General features: G+C 40.5%; 1 protein-coding gene across 1 annotated transcript; it reads left to right on the top strand.

Moving 5' to 3' along the window:
- The first annotated feature begins 296 nt into the window (after positions 1-296).
- Ack (activated Cdc42 kinase) lies at positions 297-19,864 on the top strand. The gene is made up of 10 exons (XM_022795312.2): positions 297-1,870; positions 2,775-3,127; positions 12,329-12,577; positions 12,663-12,979; positions 13,131-13,278; positions 13,530-13,653; positions 13,938-14,210; positions 14,390-14,654; positions 14,797-15,249; positions 15,422-19,864. The coding sequence occupies exons 1-10, from the start codon at positions 1,852-1,854 to the stop codon at positions 18,441-18,443; spliced, it is 5,223 nt and encodes a 1,740-aa protein (XP_022651047.1). The 5' UTR covers positions 297-1,851; the 3' UTR covers positions 18,444-19,864.
- Positions 19,865-20,046: the final 182 nt, after the last annotated feature.

Here is a 20,046-nt window from a genome sequence, read left to right as displayed (position 1 = left end):
CCTAAAGTTAATGATTGTCATTTATTGTAACCTTTTAGCAAACATGAATACATGTCTATTTTTTATTTTAATTTTATATATTAATTAAGGTTCATGGTTAAGGACCACATGGTCAATGTTTTGAGTTTCACGGTAGACACAATTGTGTGTAAAAAATATGTTCTTCAGCGTACATCCTGCTGACGTTAGGGTAAACGTTATTTCTCTTTATATAAATGAACGTAGCGCCATCTTCAACGCAATCCTCTTTCCGCGCTAATCAACCTATTGCTTAATTAGTTATGCTGGATCTGGGTAAAAGCATCAGGGTCATCTCGTTCACTCTCTATTGTAATACAATAAATACGAAAATTGTTGCCCTGTGTTTAAAAATTCTGAAAGCCCGTAACTTAAGCGGACTTTGTAAAAGTAATTTGTTTCAATTTATTCAGGTGAACACCCTAATTATCACCAAGCTTATTTCGAACCGTTTTGGGTAACGCTGTTGTTTAATATAATCAAAACATAAGTAGATTATGTTTTCCTCTAAGTTACTATCGGGAGCCACAAAGCGATTCATTTCGATCAGAAAATCGTTACCGTTGTCATTTATAAAGATCAGTAGACCTATATTTAGATTGATATCTCCGATGCGCTGTTTTAGGCTCCCAAAATGTTAACGTAAGTAGTCTGTAAGATATGGTAAAACCTGTGTTCAACACACCTCATTATATTTTTAAATTTCTAAGGAACTGAATAACTGTAATATTATTTTTTTTATTAACATTCTTCCTCAGTAGTTCCCAGCTACCCAATATTTATGGTTGGGACTGCAAATTTAACTGGGTTAAACGATTTTAAATTTCCCGCGCGCTCAGCGCCTCTTCCTTCTCTCCGATCAGCCTAGTAAAAGTTGCTACGCGCCAAAAGGCTTCCCAGCGGAGCGGCTTCGTAATTATTACTTGTAAACCAACATTCATCTCTTCTTGCTCGTGGGCTTTGAGACTTGAGTGAGGGGGGTGCCTCTGTGGGCTGTGAGCAGGATCATTCGATCAGCAACAACGGCGGATAGACAGAGCAGTTAATCAACCAGCAGCAGTTGGTCGGGTAGGAAAAATTCTGATGAAAGCAGAACCCTCTGTATGTGGATGACCCTGTGCTGCTGCTATCCAACGAGCGGACCGCGGAATTTTCTCCGAGACTGGAGCAGCGCGTACATTTTGGTGCTACTAGAACAAATTATCATCGTGTGGTTAATACTACGTGCTCTATTTTGGTGCTGAGTGTGTGCACGGAGTTTACATGCAAACGTCATGTGTTCAAGCTAGGGGAAAAACGTAGGTAGGCAAAGCCAAATGCGATGAACGTCAACTCGGATTTATTTTGCGGATCTCGTCAACTGTATGTTGGAGAAGTGGAAAAACGTTTAACAAAGCTTTACCTTCACTGAGTCTGAATTTTCAACAGTATTTTGTTCCTAACTCTCGGACGTGTTTACTAGGACTGGGGCACCTACAATTATGATTTTTCTCATTATTTCGATTTGTCGGTCCCTTACATGTACTTTTCCCCTGTAATGTTAGAACTGTTAGAACACTGAAGCGCTTGTTTTCTTTTAAAATTTTCCTCTCTCTCTCTCGCATCGTATATCCTTATTATCAATTATGTCACTCATTTGAATTATATTGAAAATAATTATTCATTTTTGTTCGGTAATTATAATATATCGATTATGCCTTGCTTACAAACGTGTTTGGTTACGTGCTCTGGCGAGTTTCGAGTACATGCATTCTTACGGAGAAATGCGCGTATGTGACGAACTGCGACGTCGCTGGAGCGGAGTCATCAAGGATTTGTAAAATTTAACTGACAATGGACGATGCCCTTTGTGGTAACAGTTGTTGCACTTTACTCTTTTCTCGTGACGAATAGTGACGTCATAGTCACGTATAGTACTGGTATAAGTAATCCAGGCACAACAGCCGGCGTCGTTTTCGAAACGTACAGCCAAATCCATAGCTTAGTGCATGTACATTTGTCAAATTTAAAGCATTAATTGGCTTGACGGGTTTATATGTTGGAGACATCTATATTTGATTACAATGCACTGAGGTCTTGGAAACTCCAAGTGACCCTAGTATCCGAAATACATGCACTAGTCCCAAAAAATGCACAATTAGAGCTTTCGGAAGATGATCTCTTTTTAAATACACTAAAGCACCGCCGCGTTTCAACGTAATCGAGAGTCGTAGTTGTGTACTTCCTATAATTTTTTATGACATTCGTACGTGAAAATGTTTGTTGGTGCAAATGAAACTGAACTTTATCTAGACCTCCGTAGCCATCATTATTAAATATAGGAGCCACGTATTATATTACGCCTAACTTTTGGGCGTTAAAACGAGTGATATGCATATAATCGATGACTGTTTTAGAAAAATTGTATTGATGACTCTTCTCTAGATTGGAATTTCTTTGTGTTCGTGTGGGTTTACCCTTATACGCTTCAATTTCGGTGGGGACAAATAGCAACTGAACGCGACCAGTCTTTGAACTCTGAGTAGTTCAATACTTCCGATTGGAAAAGTTCGGTGTGACCTTATTAGATTTCATACCTCTACTAGTAATAACGGCGTTAAAGAGATCTGTGCCATAGGCATTCTTAATTACAGCCCACCATCTTCATACTGGAAAAGGATAGATGTATGAAGGCTTGACGCTAATCAAGATTACCATTATTATTGCTATTACCGCCATTCTCTTCGTGAAATTGAAATCGCATCGATGTCTTATAGGTGGCCAACTGGCCGGGAAGCCCTCGCGGGGGCAACCCTTTCGAGCGTCAGTAAGAGCAGTCACAATGGAATCAACGGACTGGCTCGTCGAGCTGTGTCGCGATGTCCAGCTGGAGCAGTTTGCCTCGCGCATCCGGGAAGAGCTTCAGATCACAAGGATTCAGCACTTTGACTATGTTACGGCGGAAGATCTTGAGAAAATCAGCATTGCACGACCGGCTGCAAAGAGACTTCTCGATGCCGTTAAGAAATGCAAGGGCGGCTGGAGAAAGAACATATTTACCAAGATTCGTCCGGAGAAAAGTGCAGAAAGGACGGGAAAAAGCGGCAAGAGCAGTCCGGTCAACACAGCCGTGAGTTTTATCATTCATTTTACATTGTATATTGTAGAATATTTTTATATGACAGTGATGCTCAACTACTTAAATGTGTAGGTTTAATTCATTGAATATGTTTTCGACTGTTCTGAAATTGTGCACGAAAATGGATGATCGTATATATGCTTTTATGTCGACTTATGTTGACTAAGACCTATTTTTCTTGTTGATTTTTGATACTAGAAAAATTGTAACTATTTCTAAAGCAACTTTAAAAGCACATAATAAATCTTTTCTAAAATAGCTAACATTGTTATAGTAAACTTTTGCACGTCAAATCAGATCGATGAAGAAAAATTGCGGAGCCAACAATGATTGATAGATACAACAACAAATTCAATTTCAAAGCTCCATTATCAACAAACGCTTAATTGGTTTACCGCACTTATACTTGATGACTAAAATAAATAGATTTTATAAACGCAACACGGAACTCATTGTTATATATATGAGTGGTATTTTTGGTAACTTAAATTTTTATCTGTTTGCCTTTAAACTATGCATAATGATTTCCATCCTGATATAATAAAACAGCCAAACGATTTTGGAGACTTGTGATCATTGATTAAAATCGTACATATCTTATATTGCGCATAAAAATGATCATTCTGTCTTCGCGTTCAGAGCAAAGCGGAAACACAGCTCAGAACGAATATTTGCGTTTATCAATTCCGTGAATCGGGCTGTAGCTATAGCTCGTAGATCTCTGCTGATAGCAAGGTATTCGCATTTGGATACACATTAAAATGCCCACCGAAAGTTGTGCCGGTAAACATTAAAGACGATTTCTTATTAGATTGTATTCTTTCCCTGCTAGAGCTCGTATGGAAATGGCATGATTTTTTGTGGTCACCAGTTTTCTTTCCATAGCCACCATCATGCTTGTGTCAGTTCAAAACCGCGGTCTTCATCGAGGTTTTGCTTAATCTCCCATGGTTGCGCCGGTGGAGCATACGAATGAACATGTACCGAACGGTTTTAGAGCTTTAATTAGACAGTTTTCGAGTGATTACACATCAACTGCGTTATCATATTAATTCGATCATTCGCCGTCATGCTTAAGTTGGACGCATCGTTATTCTAAAAGTATCTAGAAAATGCTTTAGCGTTCGTTCATAGAGCACCTACTTTTGAGAATTATCAGAGGCTTAGGGTGATAATACAGATTATCAGCTCGGATATTGGGTTTTATAAGCCCCGCCCAAAATCGTGTACTTATGCTTTTAGAGTGCCATTGCGGAAACTTTTTTATAAGCCTCAATCGCATAAAATATTGGACAGTGCTGTTCAAATAATATTGGTGAACTTCAAATAACATAATTTATTATTCGAGATCTCAGAATATTTTAACTTTTCACTACTCATTCCAGTGATATACAGAAGTTTTCCTTTACAGAGGCCGATTGTATTTATTTACGGGCTGTAACGATAAAAACTGGTAAGGCCTACTGCAAAATATTTTAACAACTGAGATTTGACACAAAGAGAGAAACTTTCTTTGGGACATCCATATAGTGTCTTGCCCTATCACGCGGATATGAAGTTGTAGCTTAAAGGTGTACTAAAAGCGCCTCCTCGTACCTGATCGTGTGCTGTTCGAGTCTGAATGAAATGTTTACCCTATCTTTTTTAATTTGCCGATGTATTCCGATCAAATAGAAATTTGCTTAACTCATTCGAGCCCGAAGCTGAGAATATAATATCTCTCTCTTTCAGAGTGTTCATATAATACATTTATCGATTTGTGAATAGTTGCATTCACTTGGATCAATCGGTAAATAACTTATCTTCAAATGACAGTGAATGTTGGTCTGACAGGAAAAATCAGTCGGGTTCTTCTGTCAGCCCTCATCTCTCGTGTTTTTATATATATATATATATATATATATATATATTATAAATTTAGCCATAAATAGCAATATTCCGCGTGCAACGTTGTTATAACGTACAGATGGTACAAAATTGATATTCGGTTATATGATTCTATGTAAAATACTATGAGTGAGCAAATTTGCTGTCCGTTTATAGCTATGAAATTCAATGTAAGAACAGTAGAAACAGTAGAACTAGCATAGGGCACTAATATGATAATGATTAGAGTAGAGCGTTCCACAAAGCGAACCTTTGCCTTTTTTAGAAGCTAAGTCTGCGGATTAACATGAAGTAGCAATGAAGTGTTCAACAAACTTAAATTAACCTTTACACTAACATTATCGAAAACCACACAAAAACTGACTTGACATCTTAGGGTTAGTTTTTCTAATAATGATGTTCTGCTGCTCTTTGCCAGATATGTAACGTAAACGTAAACAGTTATAACAGAACAGTGCTCATGAGTTGCGCGAAGCTCCTTTCCTTATAGCGACTGCTGTAACGGATTATGTAATTTTATTAATAGATGTATTATTTTGCAGCTAGAAATATGTCCGTAATAATATTAAGTCGTTCTGTTCTACTTCATCGACTGATCGTTTCTTGTAGCTGGTCTTGTTAAATAAAAATAATGGGGTATTAGGTAATAATAAAACTACTACTGATGTCCGAAGTATTGTGGGGTCCGCCGAGTTGTACTTGCTGGTCTATATCGGTGCGATACTTTTGGTTGCAGTTTTACTACGAACGTCAGTTGTCAGTGTCGGATGAACGAGAAAACGAGGGTAGTTTATTAGCTAGCTAATATGCGGTTAGGTGACTAAATGAACCATCTTTCAATCGGTATCAGTGTAGTATTTTTACGGTGCTACTACGGTGTCCCTTCACTGGTAGCTGTGGTGATGCTGCTGCTGCTGCTGCTACTACCGTCGCCGCTGTACTGAGATTTCCGAGTTATTGTTGATACAACATAGCGCCACCATAGCCGCCACAGCAAGTTTCGACTGCTGAAGTTGGCAATGGTCAGCCATTTGTAACATTTGCGGGCGTAGACAAAGGATAGACGGAGGGCTTCATTGTGCTAATTTGACAACAGTGTTGATGATCGCCACAGGGTTAAGGGTCAAATAGTGTCTGCATAGGGTGTGGGCCAGTTAAATTCCCCATTGCATAAACGTAGAACAGCTTTTTTCTCTACTAAAGATTTAGTGTACATGATACGGGACCTTTAAAGCTTCATAAGATGGCTGTGTTAGGGTGTCGAGTAATAGGAACTGGTTTGGCTCCTTTTATATACCTGATCAACGTGTTTATCATGGTTTGCAAATGATCTACCACTACGAAATCACGTTTGCTAAACCTTGTCCTTATTGTCATTTCTTTTAGCCGTTATTGGTTTATCTGCTGATCGTAGATAACTTAAAAGCAACCCAACAAGAACGAATGACAAAGACTTTAAATGAATGGCTAACTATCGCAAATCTGTTATTCGTGTTGTATAAGCTGTTGTGACTTGGTCTTGTTATTACTGTGGTTCTTAGTTAAGACTGAGCACAACATTTGTAACTTATGACATGTGTAACAGATGCGCTTTACTATCACCTATACTTGCTGCTGCTGTCAGTGCTTTTTTTTTACTATTTACTTAAGTTAGTAAATGTTACATCTTTGTTGCTACGTGAACGTCGACTGTAGCCACTAGTATAGTTTTAGCAAAAAATTATGACGACTTTTACATTATCTGAACCAATCACATTTATATTCATCAGAAAAGGAAGTAGTAGATAAACGAAGATATAGCATCAAACGGAACATACTGATTAATGCACTTTTGTACTAATAGACGTAAATACGTTCCTATAGGTTTCTATAGACGTGCGAAAATAGTCGTCTCAATATATAAAAGTACGTACCGCCAGCACAGATTTCATCATTATTATATTTAGTTCCGCAGTGGAAATTTACTAAGTGGAGTTACTTGTAGAGGAAAGATACCACCTAAGGTAATAGATCATATTGAAGTAGGGAACTAAAAGTGATTCTGTACTGCTTATCTAAGCAATGACTGAGAATTATCATACGACAGTGATCTGATTCCACCAGAGGTAGCTCTTAGTCAGTCAATGAGAAGTATTAGAAGAACATGCCGTCAACCATGATTTTAAAATAAAAGTTAATCTGCGACTATAGTTCTCTTGTATTTACGTAGCTTGTTATGTACAAGCACATAAGCACGCCGTACTTATAATCGTATTTTTTAGGGAATCTGTTCCTGCAAATGTTTCTCGCTAATACTAAGATACGTGCCATTATAAAAAAAAAACAAAAGAATATATATGCTCAAAATCAACGCGCATTTGACGATATGTATGTAACAGATGCAGATTCCTGCTTAGCAAAAACTGCTGTTTAAGTAAATGTCGCAACAGTATCGAATATAATGCGCGTAGCTCATGAAGATCATCAAACGAGGGATGAAATCATTTCAACACATCTCCATTGAGCCCATCATAAAACTGACTACTGGCAAATAGTTTTGGTGCGTGGAACCGGCTCGGTGCACCGTTTACATTTCATTCATCAATGCTTAACATGCTGACGCTAACCCTTCGCAGAGTTGTTTTGCGGGCGGCATGTAATTTCTGGTGCGCTACTTATATGTTTACCGGCATGCATGCGACAGCTCGTTTATGTAGGACTAGAGCGACAGGTACTGGCACTAATAGGACGAAACGATTCACCTATTAGAATTGTAAGCGGGGTGCTTTAGTAGAAACTGAACAATGACAGACGTAGCTACCTTTACGCGAATAGTTGACAGATCTTCTGGGTAACGACAGTTGCTGCTTATGGTGTCATTGACTGTTACCATGAATGAGCCGTATTCGTCTGTATACTTTTATTACTATGACATTTCGTACTATTCATGTTATACCTGAGCAGAAAAGCGTTTTCGTGTATGCATGAATCTGTTAATTTAAGTAGCCACACAAAAAGAATAGATAATAGCACAGCATGACACAATACTTACCTTCTGTAGATGCCGTGGTGCTGACGGGGTCAACGACAACTTCCTGTTACGGAGTGATTCCATCAATCGTAAAGCTCTGCACTGTTTATAATGACTAAATAATTTCGTATATCAATGGCAGCTTGACTTTCTGTCCGCATATCAATAATATAGTGACAAGTTCAGCATATGAAACGAATTCACGTGCGCGTAAAGACTAGTTCTTTTTGTAAACGAAGGTGATAAACAAACTACAAAATATTCGTCATAAAAAAGGATATACATGTATACAATAATCGGATTGTTAGCAGGGTAGGGCTGTGATTGATTCGTGTAATGTGTAGTGGGTTAACACCCAAAGGCTGATGAAATGTCATCAAATTGTAGAGGATAGTGAAAAGAAGAAGATAAACGACGCACAAATGCATGCTTATCACCATAATAGACGATGTTCATACGAATACTGCTGCAGATAGAGTTATTTTCCACTCAGAGTGACTTTAACTTATGTATATATACATACTACAAAGCTAAATCACCACGCTTTATTTTGGTGGCAACAGTGGGATGACTCGCAATATGGGAGAAAGGGTTGCTCGAATGGTTGGCTGATTAAAACTCGCGTCAGTAATACTGAACAAGGAGGTCTGAGCGATGGGCTAACGAGTACTACCGACTCGCGAAGGTATGGAAATATCCACCGGGCCGAGTTGTGAAACGGGCGCGTATACATTTATGAAATGCAGCCCAAGCTTTCAGGATCTGTGCAGAGAAGAGATGGGAAAGCTTTAAGGTGAAGCAGTAAATTCTTCTGATGCTGCAGGGAGGCTGGCTAGAGGTTCAGTGAGTTCGTGAATGCAAAGGGGTCCCTGCCGAACTGGGTATGAAGTTTAAGTTAGAGTTTTCTTCGGTCGCATTCGAAGAACGGCGAGATTAGCATTTTTTCGCTAAGTTACACATCGCGACGAGAATGACTTTCTATACTGCGTTAATTCGTGTGATTTGGGACGATATACCGGAGAAGTTCAGTATTCGCTGATAGAAGTGGCTTCAACGAATTGCGCTAGCTCCGCGTTAGGTGAGCATCACTCGTCCTTACGATGGGAGTGTGCCTCGGATTACTGGCCAGCGCACCAGCGCGATCACACTGAACATGACACAACGATACTGTACTAAAAGTTAACTGCTTTTTGTTCAGACAAGACATGAGTATTTCGTACCTATCAGGCAAAATTGATCGTCGAACTGATGGTAGAGTATTTTCCTAACAGAGAAATTTGCATTTTTGCGATATATGTTAGGCTGCGGGGCAAGGCCGCGGATGTACGGTCTGGTCTACTCCACTGACAACACATTTGTGAATCCTAAAACACTGAACATGGATCGTATGAGGTAGAAGGCGCAGCCTTACTCGCGATAAGCACTACTGCGATAAATGGATGTACGTCAGGACGACGGGAAACTTCGATGTGTGGACCTGTTGCTATAGGCTCGCGTAAAACGTCCTTGACCGTGCCTAAAGCTGGAAACTGTATAACCCATTAGATGATTTTGCCAACAATGCAATCCTATCTAACACGCCCATGAGAACATCATAAGGTCTGAGCAGTACAGCGTGGCGCTGGGCCCAACGCAAAAGACAGTCGGCCGCGGGATAAGGACATGCCATTAAATGAGCACTGCCGAGTTGTGATAGATCAATTATTATGGTTTGAATATATGAATAAAAACATGCCTGCCTCTAGCTATGCAACACTGGATGTAATTTTTTTGTATACACCTTGTCGCGAACGCATAACGAGTCACTATTAAGCGCTCGTTTCTTCCAGCCAAACTTTCATAGACGTAAGACTTCTTTTTAGTTTTTTCGTCGTATGCGGTAGACAGGCAGTTTTGGAATCGAAACCTTTGGATTAAGGGCGAGCCACTTGTTTTTCACAGCATCTATTGTTGGCTTTCGAAGAAGCGAAGGTGAGTTAGCACTGGCTAACCAACTTGCTTCTATAACAAATAGTGTAACCGCTATTGAATTCTAGTCTGCTATCGTTGCTTGCATTATTTGACGAAGGATATCAATTCGGCTCGTCGTGTGCGCATAATGTTACATCACTACAAGGGAATAATAATTTTGAGCAGAAGAGAGACAGAGAAAGAGAGAAACGCCACAAAAAGAGAAGATAACAGGGTGATTGTTTAATTCAGTTTCGTTCATAGCGAGCTTCTCGTTCGTAAACAGTAAATGGATTGGGCCATCGGTTCTCTTTTGGGCATACTTGATGGGGTCGTTCATAATCGAGGAAGGGAAAAGAAGGGGTAGTGCTAGTTGTAGTTGTTTACAGCATCGTTCATTATATGGAAAGCAAATTTCGTAGTAGTATTAGTTGCATGGTTTCGGCAGTTACTGCTGGCATAAAACGTTGTTGCTTCGTTGTCATTTGTTAACACTGACGCGTCGTGGCGCGGCGTCTAAGGACAAATCGAATACAGAACCATCTATACCAACAATACGCAAACGAGTGCACGATGGCGATAACGTTTAGTTGAAAACGCCACGAAAATTCTACGATCAATCAAATCAAATTCTATATATTAATGCCAGTGGCACGCTCGCATTACGGTTTGCCTTCGCCCGCCCCATTTACGCGTGCGCACAACAACACCGAACGTCCAACCCACACCACAACAGCTATCACAAGCAAAACGATTTCAGCTGTGCAGTATTCTATACACGTACATATAGAAGGCCTCCGTTTTTCGAACTGACGACGTTCCTAACTGTTCATATTCGGAATTCTACGATGTTAGACTAAATATTGTTGTGCTAGCCTTTACTGTACGTGTAGTATACGTAAACAATGCGTTTTTATATCACGACGACCAGTAAAAGTGGGTTCTAAGATTGAATGCTGGTCATGTCAGTTAAGGGGTATGCCCATATAGTGTCACTGATCGATTATATACTTCTGATTTACTGTTGTTTGATAACGTGTCATAACAAAGTAGTTGGGCTTTCGATTTTCTACACCCTCAACAATTCGGCGTGCGTCTTGCGAGTCATTTCGAAAATGTTACGTTCGCATAAAGCATACGTTTATCCTACTAGACCCTGCATGATTGTATATTTCAGCCAATAATCAATTTTATTAATTCTAAATTGGATTGCTAATATATAGAGCCCGATAAAAGCGTAAAAGTTATGAAGTCGTTTGCTGCACGTATGCCTGTTATGTTGTAAAGCCTTGTAAGGCTGAATAAATAATATATTTATACGTGCACAAATTTGGAGTTTAGCCATTCAAGTGCGGTGTATTTTGCCAACAGCTATTTATTATAACATCTGTACGGTGAGCCCCGGCTTGAATATGCTCATAAAGCAGGCGCAAGTTCTCTCAGGATTAGCATGATTAGAATTGTCCTGTAGGAATATTAAGTTGGCTATGTTCGCCTGGAACAGCACAATGCAGAGTTGTCGCTAAACAAATCTCCGTTTATAATGGGAGCGGATAGGTGTCTTTTAGTCTAGTAACATCTCAATTACCAATGCGGTTAGACTATTGCCTTATGCTAAACTGGCTTGTAAGAATAAACGAGAAAATAGTGCGACAGGACCGTTTTAGGATGAGTGCTAAATAACCTTCTTTCTATAGAACTGTTCAAATCCCAAAGGCAACTAATGTGGGCAAGTATACTTTACGTGACTGTTATCGATCACCCTTGACCTTCGATCTGCTTTCGTAATATAAAAGCACTATATATAGGAGCAGGTCTTTGGTGCCACGTGCTGCAACAATGTCGGATCGGTCGATACGTTTATATGGAAAAAATAACTTTAGGCTTATCAAATTATTGCATAAAAGTACTCCAGGAGCAGATGATATGCTTCAACATATACGCAGTCCGCTTTTACTGTCATCATCAAGGGTATTGTGTTGTATTCGGAAGTGTAAAAAATATTCGAGTGATCCAATATGCAACGTTGACTGCGAATTCAACATCCGTTGAAATTCCGCGCTTAGGAAATTTCAGGCGAACCACAGAAAAGTATCCTATTTACAGAACTGGATATTAAAATCGGATTGTGTTTTGTGATAGGACATAGATCAATAGAACGGGTTTCGTTGATAAACAATGTTTATGTCGGTAAACGATGTTGGACTCACAATCTTTAGTTTCAAAACTCGAGCGCTACTAAAAAATATCGTCATTCTTTCAATGTGTGTCGTTTTTTGTTTACTTTCTACGCGGTTTGTGTTAATAAAGGAAAAAAACACTTCATTTTCATATGTACGTTTTAGGCTGGAGCAAACCAGCCAAGTCCTGTTAGCAGCGTGCTGGGCTCGTCGCCATCAGAACAACATTCTGGCTTAACGTGTTTAATATCTGAAAAAGAGATTTCTCTCAAGACGAAGCTGGGAGATGGCTCGTTTGGAGTGGTCATGCGTGGAGAATGGACAACATGCACAGGAAGAGTTGTCGACGTCGCCTGCAAAATACTCAAAGAAGACCCCAAACAAACCGGAACATTCGATGACTTTATTAAAGAGGTATGGTAGCTTGGTGCGGTTATATTTAAGGTAAGGAAAGAAAAGCTAATAACCGTAAGACTTGACGCGTATCCTTTCTTTTTAGGTCGGCTCAATGCACACTTTGAATCATCCTCACCTCATCAAACTGTTTGGGGTGGTGCTCGCATCTCCGCTTATGATGATCACAGAACTGGCTGCATTCGGTTCACTTCGAGATCATCTAAAAAAAAACCGGATCACGGTTCAATCGCAAAACTCTATTAACGGTTCAGCGGTAGGCAACGGTGTTGGTGACTCCGCATTTCCAGCAGCGCTAAGTAAGGTAGCGGTGACTCGACTGTTTGAGTACGCAGTTCAGATTGCCGATGGGATGGCTTACCTTGAGCAGAACCGATTTGTCCACCGAGATCTTGCCTGTAGGTATGTATAACGATAAATATGATCTTTAGCTATTCAAGAAAATCTTTACATGAGGCTGCATTTTTTAAATAGTTTAACTTGTGGGAAGTTTTACTTTGATTTGCTAACACCCCTGAATGGGTATAGACAATAATACCTTGCACTTTTGTAGAAATATTCTACTCCCTTCGATTGATAAGATAAAGATTGGAGACTTCGGATTAATGCGAAACCTTAAAAGTGACCAGGATTGCTATGTGATGACGGAGCATCAGAAAGTCCCTATGCCGTGGTGCGCGCCTGAGAGCCTTACGTCTCGAGTGAGTAACTGAAACGTACATGCTTTGCATAGAACTACTAGAGCATTTTTTGCACATGACACTCTTTGTGAAATTATGTAATTTTGAAGCCGAGTGCGCGTACCTCACAACTTCCGGAGCAACACCCAAAAAGACTCGAGAGTCGGAAATTGTGAGATACTTTAGGCGCCCGACGGCCGGCCATCGAAAAGATTTGTACGAATTGTATCTTTTTTTTTCGATATGGTAACTGAGAACCTTGTCTATTGTAGATTTTCTCCCATGCCTCGGACACGTGGATGTATGGAGTTACTCTTTGGGAGATGTTCTCTTTTGGACAGGAACCATGGAGTGGCCTTAGTGGAGCAGAAATTCTGAAAAAAATCGACAGTGAAGGTTTACTCTACTTAGAGAATAGAGGATATATCTGGAACCGATTACTATAAGTTATAACTCGTCAGTTAAGTGCATTTAGTTATCACTGAAATAAAAAAAAAACTACTAAGTGTAGGCCGCCTGGATTGAATGCACAGAATTGTATTTAACAGTCCTACGTCTAGTACACTATATAACATAAAAACTGTATCCGTCCTTAAGCACACACGTTTTTATTACTCGCCACCCCGTACTTGATAAAGCTTACAAAGTATAATATGACTTTTGCACTGTAAATCGAGCAGGTGAACGGCTTGAACATCCCAGTGGTTGTTCGAACGATTTATATCAGTTAATGCTCCAGTGCTGGCATGAGACGCCTGAACTGCGGCCGACCTTTGTCGCACTCAAGGATTTTATATTGACTAACACGCCACAAGTGCTTAGGCTAGTCAAACTTCCTCAACCTCCGGGGGCGTCTACAGCTTTGCAAGACAACGAATTGCGCATGAAAAATGTCCAAGAGGGAGATTTAATCGCCGTCATCGAGGGAAGAAACGACTACTACTGGTGGAAGGGTAAAAATTATTTACGACAGGAATCTATGTCAAATATACAGTTTCGTATAAAACCGAGTTTAAAGGAAAACGTATTTCTCTATTTTATTGAACAAAAGAGCTGCTCTTTACATGTTAATATGTACTTTATTCGTTTATATTTTACCCATAATGTCATCCTATCTGCGGATATTCCACAGGTCAGAACCTTCGAACCTTTGAAGTGGGTCTCTTCCCTCGTATTCACTGTGAGCATACCGCCAACGTGGGCTACGGTAGTGGGAAAACCCTTCCTAAGGACATTTCAGCGCCGTTACGTCACTCTTTCATTCATACGGGTCACTGTGATGCGTCCGGGCAACAGTGGGGTAGTCCAGGCCATATCGACCCCATGTATCTGGCAAATCCTGCTCAGCCCGAAGACGTGCTTGGCTTACCCCCATTGCCAAAGGAGCCTGCCTCATGGTAGATAATTTTATATGTTTAGTGTTGGAAGTAATAAAAATGAAAAACTATTTCGTTGTCGACACATAGGTAAACAATCTTTAAAACGGAACGCGAATGGTCTGAGTGAAAGTCTAATTTTCTTGGCTTCCATTTTTGTTAGGTTGAAGGATCTACCGAATAGATCAAAGACCGTAAGACAAGCCAAACAGTACAGCTATAAGCATTTAAAAAATGATCCATCGTCTCCTGGAGAGATTGAGTGTGCGTCAGAAAGCACTTTCCGAAATCCGAATCAAGAATTGAACTCATCGTCACGGAATCTTGAAAACCGCACCTCTGCAGACGTCAGTAGTACTATTTCTACCGAAAACTCCTTTGTACCGGGTTCTACAAATGAGAATTTTAATGCACCAATAGCCGATCTCATAGACTGTGACAGCGAGAGTTATTATGGATGTGATTCAAGCTTCGATAGTACTACTTACGAACCTCCGTCACAAGAACGACAAAGTCAACGGCTTGATAAGCATAACGAAGATACTAAAATTCAACAGCAGTCGTATCAGAACATTCCTGGATCGGAGAGGCAGGATAGCTATGATGCTGAAAATAGGTTAGTGCATCGTAGTCATGACATTTTCCTTATGTCTCGTACTTTAGTTAAATATAAAATAAAAAACTCCTTGACTATTACTATTAGTAGTAGGTTTGTTCGAGGTCCCACAGTGACTCCGTCAATTTTTGTCTCTTCATTGACTACTTTGTTTTTATACGCCACGTTTCAGGTACTATAGTGAAGTAACCGAGGACGCATCACGGAAACAACCCAAATCTACCGTGGCGGCCGAAGTCGGTAAGCAGGATCACGACGATAACAACGACAACGATCACACATACATGAATGTGTGCGCTGTGCCTCTTCCAGGCTTGAAAAAAAACATACACGAACCCTCAAAAGTTCATAAAGCGCCTGCACCGCCAGCTATCAAGCCATCCATTCATAATCTACCAAATGGCCCGGGGTCCAGTGCTCAGCCTAGTTCACTGGCTGAATTCGTTCAGAGGCAGAATGAATGTTTCGAGCAGTGTAAATCACCCACTGAGACATCAGTTTACACGGCCTACAGTGTGGGCACCAACTACTGGGGAACAGAGTATGATCCTCCGCTCACGGACGACGAAGGATATCGAAATATTGAATCGGCTCTAGGAGATGATCCCGCTGTCTACCTAAATACACAGGAGATATTAGAGGAAAAAAGAGACACAGTACGAAGAGAATTTCCTCCAGATGTCGACCTATCGCAGGTCTCTGAAGAGGCACCACCCATAGTAGTCAGAGCTAAGCCAGAAATTTTTCCACTTCAAAATTCTAGTTCAGGGTCTGCGGCAATAGACTCTGTTCCTCAACAAAAGGCTCCTGCTTCACTTTTTAATCTTCCGTATCTCAAACCTAGCCAAATAGTGCCAAAAAGCACAGGCATTGACAAAATGATCACACCTATTCCTGCCGTCTTGCCCAAACCACCGCAAAATGTACAGAAGGTATTGTCCCCTTCATTAGTGCAGGGTACTGCCAAACCTATTGGTGATGTTAAACCACAGGGCAGAGCGCGACCGAGTGAATCTGAATGGAGAGCATTCGATGAGAGTCCTGAATCGCCGGAAAAAGAAAAGAAACTCAACTTCAATATAAAGGATTCTTCCGCTAATAACGTAGATCCATTTAAGACAAGTGTTAATTCGGCTGTTATCCCCAAATTGCCACCACCAGAAAAAAAGAAAGAGATACCTCGTAGTAATTGCACAACATTTTCAACCTCTTCAGTATCAAGCCTGCCAGGAGTAGATTTTTCAGCCCCCCTGGTTCCTATTCCAGTGGTTACTTCCACTTCTCCGATACCTACTAGTGGTTCTACATCCTCGAGCACAACGGGTCTGGCGCCGCCAATATCAACTAACGCTCCCACTGGGACACTTTTTTCTCCTCAGTTTAATTATTCTTCTACACCTCTCTCACTTTCTGGGCCCGTATCATGCTTTGCTGCATTCACGAACATATGTCTGGCTCCTTCGAGCAAACCGTTAATTCCTGCCCCGGATACGCCAGATGAAGAATCGCAAGATATTGAGAGTAGGTTAGAAAATTATTTGGCCACAAAACAGGCACAACAAAGGGCAAAAATGATTGCCGATAAGATGAAACGAGAGCAGGATACAGCGGAGGCCTTTAAAGCCACCGCCGTCAAAGAGTGCAAAGCAGCGCTTGCCCTGGTCCCGGCTCAAGAGCAAAAAAAAACCATAAAAGCCTTTGAGGCAGAAAAACCAGCAGCTCAAATAGCGCAAGGTGCGGAAATCCAACGGATGGTTGAAAAAGCAACCGAAGTACAACGAGTTGTCGAAGCTGTAAAGACACAGCAGGCGGTGCACCGAGGCGGCGGGACGTTGACGACGAGTGGTTTTGAAGACTCATTCAGTTCGTTAGCAATTTCCCCAACAAGTTCATCTATTCGAAATACCGGAGAAACTCATTCTCTAGACGCAGCCTCTCGGATGCGAGCTCTCGCTACGGAACTTAATTTATCAGTAAAGGCACAGCCGATATTTTTACAGCATTCTACCTCTGCCATGACGTCCACAATCCAAGCGGTCATCAATCAACAGCAAAGTAATAAGGATTGCCAATCCACTACCCAAAACGTTCCCTCAACCGTGTACGCAACAGATGGAAGAAGTCAGATTAAATCTATTTCTTCACTAGAATGTCAAACTCTGCAAGGTACCGTTATCCCAACGCGTCCCCCAATAATGTCTACAGTACCCCTTGTCCCTACCCCGGTAACAACTGCTGCTACGGTTAGGGCTTCACCTCAGTTAAAGCCATCGTCAACCCTCCTATTAACAACACCAGCTTCTCCTGCTAATGCTAAAGTTACACCAACGACTTTACCGCAACAAGCTTCACAGTCATTCTCAGGGAGTCTAAGCAACCTACTGGGTTCATCAAGGCCAGCTCTAACGCTGGAAGATTTGGCGAAAGGATCAAAACCTTTGTCGGCTCAACACAACTCTGCTCTCAGTTTTGGCAATAACTTGAGTCGATCTCAAGAGACACTCAACAAAACCATGCCTCAACAAACTGCGTTTGTGTTACCTCTGAAATCAGCCAGTGGAAGTTGCCAAGCAAAATTTCCGTCCAATGGACCAGCCCCAGGCACCGAACAGAACGTTAACATATCCTCGTCTTTAGGGACGATTCTAGGAGCACCACCATATGTGGCGCAACAACCCTTAATGCCTTTACAGGCTACTCTTCTCGCAGCTTCCTCACTACAATCGATCCAATCTCGAAATACTAATCGCGGGTTCAATGAGATGAGCATTGCTACATTAGGTCCCTCCCACGGCCACGCGGGCGGTATTGGAGCTATAGGCAGCAGTAGCGTCATGGGTACAGTTGGATTGGGCAACCCCATGGCAGAGGTGAAGCCATTCATGGTTCGGCCTCCTCCGCCGCCTCCTCGACAGCCGGAACTAGAAAATTTGAAGGTGACAACTTCGCCGACCCGACAACCAAGTAACACTGAGGTTCTTGCCATGCAGGCGCTTCTTCCTGGTTCAACAAGAGAGGAGTGTTTGGCCGCAATACTGGCTAATCCTGGAAATATCGAGGGCGCATTGCGACAAGTTAAACTTGACCATCTGGTCAGGTTAGGTATTGCATCACGCCCTGCTTGCGAGGCGGCTTTACGGACGCACCAGTGGAACGTCGATCAAGCTGCGTCCTCTTTGCTCGACTCTCGATAAGATAAAAATTTCAAACACAAGCATATGAAGTTGTACTTCAGCACATGAACTCGCAATTTTCTGTGAAACCTGAGTTTAAATTCTCGGAACATCTCCACATCAACTAAGCGACCAGAGAAAATAAATACTAAAAGTTGCACTATAACCTTTTGATTTAATACGTAGCCCAGATCTCAATCAGGGAAAACAGGTTGGGGTTAGCGACCGTTGTCCCGTATGCGTGAAATGTATATACATATATAGACATATATATGCTCCAGTCGATATGTAATATTCTTTGTGTCTTGCTAAAACGTCTAATATTTATTTCAGTTTATGAAATGTAAACAATGTCATTATCTTAAACTGGAAGTAATTCAGGGACGATCTGCGCTTCCGTTTCAGCCGTTAGTTCTTATTGATTTCTGTTTTTTCGACCTAGTTCTTGCATTTCTGATGCTACAATGCATATGAAAGTGTGGTATATTATACGTAATACACGCTGTGCGTAAATAATAACCCAGAATTTGTAAAGATATTACTGACACGCAAAAAAAAACAGGTACTCTGTGGGTAAGCATGAGAGATTATATTTATCGTTTGTTAAGAGGGTTATAACCTGGCTGTATGTTTGCGGACAGTGAAGATGTGCATAATCAACTTATTTTTATTAACTTGATATCAATGGGTGAACATAACACGAGTGTGTCTTGTATCTTGCCAATATCACGAGCCTGATTTCCACTGCACAACTTTATCATTTCCTATTTCGATATTATACCGCGTACACATTCACGTGACAAGCAATGACCTACTTGAAAGCTTTTAAGAAGCATAGTCAATTAAGTAAAAATCTCTAATGGAATATAATTTGTATTATTAAGTTTGCCTTTTAATTAACTAAGAAATAAAATTTTAGGTTGCGGTTTCTATGGGAAAATAGAAGGAAGGAAAGCGTAGATTTATGTGTGAACTTATAGGTATAGAGATTCTAAAAATCTCAACTTCATTTTAATAAGTTTCTTAAATGTTCTTGAAAATAATCTTAGGTATCTCTAAAGGTTTGTCATATTGCAAATTTTACTGTAACTAGTTCTATATAGATGTAAGCAAGGTAGTCATGTGTGTCAGCAACATGTTTCACATATGCTTTATGAAATTCACATGGTCATCGGGAACAGTCAAATAGTGTACTGAAATCAGCTTCCCTGCACGTGTTCTTGCGTACATAAAATCTTAAAGAGTCATGCAAGAAAGGACGCAATACTGTCTGACGAGAATATTATTATATCATTATTTTTCTTACTATTAGTTTTCGGCAACAGTGGTGACGAAAATGAAATGTTTAGGCGAGGTTACAACCTGAATAAAAATGTAGATGTGATACAAACTTAAAAAAAAACAGATAGTTAAACTATTCAATAAAAGTTATTTCCCATGGATCCGCCCGGCGTCTTCATTTATTAACTGTGTAATGCTACTATTTCAATAGTTATTAACGTAACAAATAATTGGCTTGAGCTCGATTTGAGTCGCACATTGCGTTTACCGAGTGAAAAACAGAATGCCGTCGTTTTTTTTTATACGCATTTATGGTATATCAAAGATAGCTTTTTGTAACGTG

This window comes from Varroa destructor, unplaced genomic scaffold (genome assembly GCF_002443255.2).
Source record: "Varroa destructor unplaced genomic scaffold, Vdes_3.0 BEIS01000003.1, whole genome shotgun sequence".
In the NCBI taxonomy this organism is placed as follows: domain Eukaryota; kingdom Metazoa; phylum Arthropoda; class Arachnida; order Mesostigmata; family Varroidae; genus Varroa; species Varroa destructor.
This window is presented reverse-complemented; position numbering and strand designations above follow the sequence as displayed.